This window comes from Myotis brandtii, unplaced genomic scaffold, assembly GCF_000412655.1.
Source record: "Myotis brandtii unplaced genomic scaffold, ASM41265v1 scaffold122, whole genome shotgun sequence".
NCBI classification, from domain to species: Eukaryota; Metazoa; Chordata; class Mammalia; order Chiroptera; family Vespertilionidae; genus Myotis; species Myotis brandtii.
Window position 1 is genome coordinate 850114 of NW_005354255.1, and position 8370 is coordinate 858483.

Below are 8370 nucleotides of genomic sequence, written 5' to 3' on the forward strand. Positions count from 1 at the left end.
TGGCGGGGGGAGGCTGGGGCGGCGGTGGTCAGAGGCGATCCGGGGCGGGTGCAGGGTATTTTCCTGGGTGTAGGGTGTGCGCGTCTGGGAGCCCCTGGTGTGTGTATCCGCGCGTCCACGTGGAGGGATGTGCGCGTGTGACAGATGCGTGTGCACGGCCTTGCGTGTAGCTCTGTCCGGGTGGCCCAACGTAGGGCGCCCAGGTGTTCAAGTGTGTGTGTTTGGGGGTGGGGAGGGGCGGGAGGGAGACACAGATACGTTTCCAGATGTCTGAGCACCTGTGTGTGTGTACACATTTGTAGACCCGTGTGTACACCTGTCTCTAGGGGGGACGTGCCCTTGCTTGCATACCTGCGGGTCTGTGGGTACCTGTGTCCACCTGTGTCCAAGCCTGGTGTGTTTCTCTGTGTGCTTGTGTGTACATGGATCAGTATGTGTGTGAGGACATGTAGGGCTGGGTATTTACCGGGTTGCACACTGGAGGAGCAGAGACTTACCCTAGAACCCGCCCCACGGGCCCAGCCACCTGTGGTGGGGTCGAAGGGGGAGGTAGGGGTGGGAAAATCCTCACCCAAGCAGCAATGAGGGACTGGGGGTGGGGTAGAGGGATTAGAGAGGTCCAGCTGGCCAGCCGGGCGAGCTCAGCAGGGCTGCACTGTCCCACTGTAGGCTCAGAGTTTCTTGGCAATGACCTTGAATCATTCCGTATTTCCCTGCCCTGCTCTTCCAGAAAAGAGGAAGAACCAGGCGCGATGAGGTGGCACTGGGCTCCCCAGGCGCCGTGTGGGCTGCGGGGGCCTGAACCAGGCGTGTCCCTCCTCCCCAGCCTGTGGCCACTTGCTCTGTGGCCATGCTGGTCCTCAGTTTCCTTTGGGAACAATGGTAGGGCTAGGCTCCCGATTTCTTCACTGATGTTTAATGGCTTTGACTCAGCTAAGGAACGACCCTCGGTAAAGACCACCTTCCCAGAGGGGCCTGGAGAACCAGTATTTGTAACTCCCCCACCCCCATGCCTCTGGCTGTTGCCTCCACCCGGCCTGGCTGGCAGTGGTAGCGATGGCCCCCGAGCCCCAGCCTGGCTTGCATCTGCCCTCCAGCTGGTCTCTGCCCCCTCTCCAGGTGAACCCTGGCTTTCTCCAGGCCTGGCACTCCGGCCCATCTCAGTCAGGATGCCCACAGTGAGTACCCCCAACCTGGATGCCTGTATCCCTGGCCCTTGCTCAGCTCAGTCCACGTCCACAGGCCCTCAACTCCATGGGGAGGGAGGGTGTACTCTGACCCACGCCCCCTTTAGCTGATGTCTTCTGGCTTTGCTGTCATTTGGTGTTGCATTTCCTTCACCTTTTCTTCCTGACCTGTCCTGGGTGCCCTCTGTCTGTGACTAATATATCTCTGCTGGCTGCTCCCTTGTCTTATCTCCTCTTCTCCCTCTCTCTCCTGTCTCAATCCAATCTTCCTCTCCCTGGGACATCTCCTTCATGTCACCTTGGCCCTCTTCCCTATGCCTCCCACCCAGAGGCGCTGGGCCCCAGGCACCCAATGCATCACCAAGTGTGAGCACACGCGCCCGAAGCCTGGAGAGCTGGCCTTCCACAAGGGCGACATGGTCACCATCCTGGAGGCCTGTGAGGTGAGCTGTGGCCAGAGGGCCTGGAGATGGGACTCAGTCAGGAACCCCCCTATACTCCTCCCCCCGATGCCGACCCCTGTCTCCCTCCCTGGCAGAGCAAGAGCTGGTACCGAGCCAAGCACCATGCCAGCGGGCAGGAGGGGCTGCTGGCGGCGGGTGCGCTGCGGGAGCGTGAGGCCCTCTCAGCGGATCCCAAGCTCAGCCTCATGCCGTGAGTGGTGGGGTTGGCCCGGGGATGAGGGATCCGGAGGGCCCGGGCCCGCCCGGCCCAACCCGTCCTCCTGCCACTGCAGGTGGTTCCACGGGAAGATCTCGGGCCAGGAGGCGGTGCAGCTGCTGCAGCCGCCCGAGGATGGGCTGTTCTTGGTGCGGGAGTCGGTGCGGCATCCCGGGGACTACGTGCTATGTGTGAGCTTCCACCGCGAAGTCATCCACTACCGCGTTCTGCACCGTGATGGCCACCTGACCATCGACGAGACCATCTGCTTTTGCAACCTCATGGATATGGTAGAGGTGCAGCTCGGACAGGAGTTGCGTGTTCCCCAGGCCCTGCCCCATCCCAGCAGCTGGATGGACATGGGGACCCCCAGAGCCACATGCTCCTCAGTGCAAGAAGGAGCTGGTCCTCATGGACCACCAACCATATAGGTGGTCTGAGCTCTCTGGGTTCCACTTCCAGGGACTGGATGGCTCCTCTGGGAACCTCCACATTGACACCAATCTAGAAACACCCCTGCCATCCTCCCCTTCCCCCCTAGCTTGCATCTTTCCTATTCCCATGGAAACCAGCCCAACACATCATGTGGGAACCAAACCCCTCTCCTCATCGGCTCATGCCCACCCTATCCAGAGCCCACCCCCAGGAAGGGAACAGGATGAGGGATGCCCCTTGGCACATGCTGGTCCCTGGGGTTGGACTCACAACCACCTCTGCCCCACCCCACCCTGCAGCATTACAGCAAGGACAAGGGGGCCATCTGCACGAAACTCGTGAAACCCAAGAGGAAGCAGGGGGCTAAATCGGCGGAGGAAGAGCTGGCCAAGGGTAGGGGCCTGCGCCCTCTCTGCCCATGTTCGCCCTGCCCATGTTGTGAGTGGGTTTCCACATCTGCTGCTTCTCCCACGTCCCCATCATCTGCCCTGTCACTTGAGCCAGAAACCTGGCCCAAACCTCAACCCACCTACCCTCCCACATTCCCTTCATGCCCCCTCCTGGCCTCTCAGGCCCTCCCATCAGACCACCTCCTTCCAGGGGGGCAGTCCCCCTTCCTCCTGACCCCTGCCCCTCTGGTCCCAAAGGCAACTTTCTACCTGCAAGCCCACCCACATCGCTCCCCTGCTTAAAGGAGGGAGGCCCTGCAGCTCCACCGCCTTCCAGAACCTCCCCTTGTGGCTGAGCCTTCTTTCCTACTTCATCTACAGGGCTCCTCCTCCATTCACAAGACCTCTTGGTTGTGACTCGTTTCCTCTCATGCCTCCGTGCTGTTGTGCATTCTGTTCCCTTCAGCTGAAATGCTTTTCCAGCTTCTGTGTAGGGAAATCATCAATACCCAAGTCCCAAAGCAAAGGCCCCAACTATAGCCACCCCTAGTCTTTTGAACCTCATGATCATGACTGTGTCCTTGGAAGCATGTATTCCTCCTGGGGAAATCTTGGGGACGGCACGCGGGTGGAGGGTGGTGTCGCCACGCCCGATCGTGCCTAAGGGCTCCTGATTTGGGTGGGGAGGAGGCCTACATTGGAGGAGAAGAACACTGGCCTGCCTGGGACAAGAGGTCAGGGAGGCCAGAGCACAGATTATGACTTAGAGCACAGGAATCTTTCTAAGATTCCAGAAGCTTTACTGTTCTCCGTGTCTATTGCATTTTCGCTCTGTGTGTGTGTCCCTGGGAGGCCAGAGGTTAAGAACCGTAAAGGGACCAGCCCTTGTGGTATTTAAAGGGACACAGTCTCCAGGTAGGAGAGACGGGCAGCCCTGAAGGGTAGGCTCTGTTGCCTTTGACCACAGAACTGGTATCAGGAGTGGGGTGTGTCAGCCATGCCCTTTGGACCATTACTGGGAATAGCAGCCACCCAAATGTGTGCCCACAGCTGGGTGCTGTGGGGGACACCATCTGGTCTCCCCAGGTGGCGCCCCCGAGGGGAGGGGCTGGGGAAGCCCGTTACCTCTCTGTTACCTCTCTGACCGGGCCTTTGCCGAACCTATGGCTGGTTACTGGACCTGCAGTATTTGACCTTGGGAGCACAAATCGGAGAGGGGGAGTTTGGAGGTGAGTAGGGCGTGGCCTGGCGAGCTGAAGGAAGGTGGGGGTTCACGGTTTGGAGTCACAGACATGAATTCACATCCATATGTAATACCTACTTGCTGGGCAGCTGAAGACAAACCACTCTTCTCGGAGTCTCTGTTTCCTCCTCTGTGAAAGGGGGCTGACAACAGCTGTTGTGAAGTAAAGACTCAGGCAGACACCCAGCGAGTGCGAGTCCCTCACACCTCCAGCCTCGTGCACATGCTGGTCCTGTGCTTGGAATGCCATTCCCTGAAATGATTATTCTGGAAGGTTCTAGGGCAGTGATGGCGAACCTATGACACGCGTGTCAGAGGTGACACGCAAACTCATTTTTTTGGTTGATTTTTCTTTGTTAAATGGCATTTAAATATATAAAATAAATATCAAAAATATAAGTGTTTTACTATGGTTGCAAATATCAAAAAATTTCTGTATGTGACACGGCACCAGAGTTAAGTTATGGTTTTTCAAAATGCTGACGCGCCAAGCTCAAAAGGTTCGCCATCACTGGTCTAGGGCTTAGGTCAGGGACCTATGGACTTTCTCTGTAAAGGGCCGAAGTGCAAATATTTTTGGCTTTACAGGCCAGTCTGTATTTGTAGCAGGAAAGCCACCCCAGATGATAGGTAAACCAACAGGAGTGGCTGTGTGCCAATAAAACTTTATTTGTAGACACTGAATTTTTCCCCCTATAATTTTCATGTGTCATGGAATAACATTTTTTTGAACTATTTGAGAATATACAAACAAACAAACAAGAATATAAAAAGCATTCTGAGCTCATGGGCCTTGCAAAAACACACGATGGGACTGGATTTGGCCCTCAGGACAGAGTTTGCAGACCCCTAGATCCTCTTTGATCAGGGGTTTAGGGGTTCGGAGCTGGTACGGCCGAGGGGGTTTCCAGGCCTGGGGCCTGAGCTGTGTTGGTGTACATGGGGGTCGATGTGAGTGGGTGTGTCCCTTTGTCTGTCTCCATCCCACCCCCCAGCCGTCCTGCAGGGCGAGTACCTGGGCCAGAAGGTGGCCGTGAAGAACATCAAGTGCGATGTGACAGCCCAGGCCTTCCTGGATGAGACAGCAGTCATGACGTGAGTCCCCGGTGGGGGTTAGGCACCCTGGGGGTGGGGGTTCCAGCCGCGCCTTCACCCCCTCTTCTGTCTCCCCACAGGAAGCTGCAGCATAAGAACCTGGTGCGTCTGCTGGGCGTGATCCTGCACCAGGGACTCTACATCGTCATGGAGCACGTGAGCAAGGTACGCTGGGGCCGAGGTGCAGGTGGGGGTGCAGGCGGGACTTGGAGAGGCAGCCAAGGAGCCTCGAACCCGAGCCCCGTGTCTCCCTCCCCCTCCCCCCCAGGGCAACCTGGTGAACTTTCTACGAACTCGGGGCCGGGCCCTTGTGAACACCCCCCAGCTCCTGCAGTTTTCCCTGTGAGTGGGGCCCCGGTGGGTGGGAAAGGGTTTTCCAAGGCCAAGGAGAAACGCAGGAAGGAGCCTGGCCTTGGGGTGGTTGACCTGCCCACTGGAGCCCCTGTGCCCTCCCCACCCCCAGGCACGTGGCTGAGGGCATGGAGTACCTGGAGAGCAAGAAGCTGGTGCATCGAGACCTTGCTGCCCGAAACATCCTCATCTCTGAGGACCTGGTGGCCAAGGTCAGCGACTTTGGCCTGGTCAAGGCTGAGAGGAAGGGGCTGGACTCCAGCCGACTGCCCGTCAAGTGGACAGCGCCTGAGGCACTCAAACATGGGGTGAGCGCCCCTCTGTCCCCAGGGACCTTGGAGCCCCAGCTCCACAGTGTGACCCTGGGCACGTGTCTTGGCCTCTCTGAACCTCCAAGGGAAATGACTCTGCCTCCCCAGTGAGTACGTGGTCCATCGTTGTTCTTTTTAGTTTCCATCTGGTCTCTCCTGTGTGTGACCCTGTCTGGGCATGTTTCCCCATTTTTGGGCTCAGTGCTGAGGGCACACAGAACCAGCACCCTCCCTGCACCACATCTGAGCTGCACTTGGTCAAAGGGGCAAGGACTCAGGGAATGGAGTCTGTTAGGAAGAGACCAGAGAGTTCAGGTCAACCCAGGGGGACTTCCTGGAAGAATCGGGGACTGGAGCGGAAACCTTGAAGGGTCCCTCCTCACCCTGGTCTTGGACCCCACAGAAATTCTCCAGCAAGTCCGATGTCTGGAGTTTCGGGGTGCTGCTATGGGAGGTCTTCTCATATGGCCGGGCTCCATACCCCAAGATGGTGAGCATGGCCTGGGTGGGGGAGGCACTGGGTTCCATGTGGGTCTGGGGCCACAGCCCTAAACCCCAGCCCACACTGCTGTGCCCTCTGCCCACAGTCGCTGAAGGAGGTGACAGAGGCTGTGGAGAAGGGGTACCGCATGGAGCCCCCTGAGGGCTGCCCAGGCCCTGTCCACACCCTCATGAACAGCTGCTGGGAGGCGGAGCCTACCCGCCGGCCAACCTTCCGAAAACTGGCCGAGAAGCTAGCCCGGGAGCTGCGCAGCGCGGCCGCCACTGGCCATGTTGAAGGACAGGACGCTGATGGCTCCACCTTGCCCCGAAGCCAAGAGCCTTGACCCTGCCTGGTGGGGCCATGGGCCTCAGAGGACAGAGAGCGGCGGGGGCTCAGGGTGGGGACACCGGCCGGGCCTCAGGAGGCTTGGGCCAGCAAGCTGCCCACCTGGCTCACAGCACAGAAGCAGGCCCTTGTGGGGGGCTTGGGGCAGCCCCTGGATACCACAGACCCCAGGAGAAGGATTGGTGCCTCGATAAAGACTGGTTCCAAGAACTGTGGGCCTCTGAGTCTCTCTCTGTGACCCCCAACATCTTCTCGGCCCAGGGGGTCCACACTGCCCCCCATCACTCAGCTCAGGACAGTCCACCTGCCAGTCGTCTGCCCACTGAGGGGTCTGCCCAGCTATGACCCACTGGCAGCCACTGTGGGGACACAGACCCCTGGGATGGAGCCAGGAGACTCTCCAGGCCAGAGGTCACAGCCTCCCCGGGGACCCACTTGCCATCACCCCCCGGTCCCCACTATGGTCCATCTGTGGGTGCCGTATTCAGCCCTCAGGGTCTCGGGCTCCAAGGATCATGGGAGACTTGCCCCTCGGAGCAGGTGTATAGGAGCCACTGCAGCTGTGTCCCCCCTGGGGATGCTCCGGTGTGACCACCCACTTCCTCCAGCTGTCACAACCCAACAGTCTGACCCAGTGACCTGGAGACTCAAGAAAACCCAGCCGAGCAGCCTGTCCAGAGGCCCTGCCCCTCCTGTCCTCTCTGGTGACGGGGGCTGGGCTCTGGGCTTGCACCCCAGGTTCATATCTTGATGTGCCCCTTAGCTGTGTGGCCCCAGCAAGCCAACTGAGGGGGGCGGGTTGGTCCCCTACCTGGGCCCCACCTATGATCAGGCATCTTGGGGGGGGTGGGGGGCAGGTGTTGTAAGGACCCAGAGTGGGGAGAAAGTGAGGGCTGAGTGCACACAGTTGGTGCTCAGTTATTGCTGTGACTGTCACCTACCCCATCTCAGCTGACATTCCCATCCAGACAGCCTCTAGGACGCCTGGCAGGGCCTTGGGACAGGCTGGACGCTGTCCCACCCCAGGACCCCCCAAGCTGGAGAGGAAACACTAGGCCCAGTATGCCCTCTCACCTATGCTGACCACCCCACCTGAGCCAGGAAAGTGCCCAAAGTTACACTGATCTCCTGAGGTGCCCCCTGAAGCCCAGCCCACCTTCTGGCCTCAGTTTCCCCACCAGCACCTGAAAGGGTTCAGTGATTCTTCCTGAGGGAGAAATAAAGGGTGGGAGGCTGGAGAGGCAGAGAGTGGCCTGCGGGTGACACACACACACACACACACACACACCCTCTCCCCCTAATCCAGCTGGAGGGGCTGCTAGTCCCTGGCCCTGCCCCACCCCGCCCTAATCCCGCCCTCAAGCTGACACAGCATCTGCTCCTTCAGCCACATCCTGCTAAGTCAAGAAAGCACCCTGCACCTGACCGGGATCCCTTCTGCAGCCTCTTAACCAACGGGGCCAAGTAGCTAATTGGGGCCTGAGAACCGAGCAGCTTGTTAACGTTTTAAAGTGATGAAGCCATTAGGGCAGTGGTTCTCAACCTGGGCTGCACATTAGAATCACCTGGGAATCTTTTTAAAATCCTGATTTCTGGGCCTCATCCTCTGGAAATTCTGTTTCTTTGTTATGGGGTAGGGCCACAACATTAGTAACAAAGAAACAGAATTTCCAGAGGATGAGGCCCAGAAATCAGGATTTTGGAAATCAGATTTTAAAAAGATTCCCAGGTGATTCTAATGTGCAGCCAAGGTTGAGAACCACGGCATTAGGGGATTACCTGCTGGCCCCACAGGCCGGCTCCCCGGCCATCGAGCCCAGAGCCTGACTCCTAGTTGGCCGGCTGAGTCCTGGAAGGGCCCGGGAACAGT

The 8370-nt window shown here is 58.6% G+C and overlaps 1 protein-coding gene across 11 annotated transcripts in view; it reads left to right on the plus strand.

Annotated features, from left to right (window-relative positions):
* The window catches only part of MATK (megakaryocyte-associated tyrosine kinase), a 36729-nt gene extending 30019 nt beyond the window's left edge, over positions 1–6710 (plus strand). For 8 of the 11 annotated variants that reach the window (XM_014533455.1, XM_014533461.1, XM_014533476.1 and 5 more), the window contains 12 exons: positions 1120–1178; positions 1441–1630; positions 1726–1841; positions 1924–2143; positions 2582–2675; positions 3835–3900; positions 4910–5009; positions 5090–5174; positions 5278–5351; positions 5473–5668; positions 6075–6161; positions 6259–6710. In XM_014533455.1, the coding sequence (XP_014388941.1) occupies positions 1120–1178; positions 1441–1630; positions 1726–1841; positions 1924–2143; positions 2582–2675; positions 3835–3900; positions 4910–5009; positions 5090–5174; positions 5278–5351; positions 5473–5668; positions 6075–6161; positions 6259–6498 (1527 nt within the window). In that variant the 3' untranslated portion in view covers positions 6499–6710. The remainder of the gene's footprint in view (positions 1–1119; positions 1179–1440; positions 1631–1725; positions 1842–1923; positions 2144–2581; positions 2676–3834; positions 3901–4909; positions 5010–5089; positions 5175–5277; positions 5352–5472; positions 5669–6074; positions 6162–6258) is intronic. The other 3 variants (XM_014533492.1, XM_014533500.1, XM_014533496.1) reach the window with 1 other exon arrangement.
* Positions 6711–8370: the final 1660 nt, after the last annotated feature.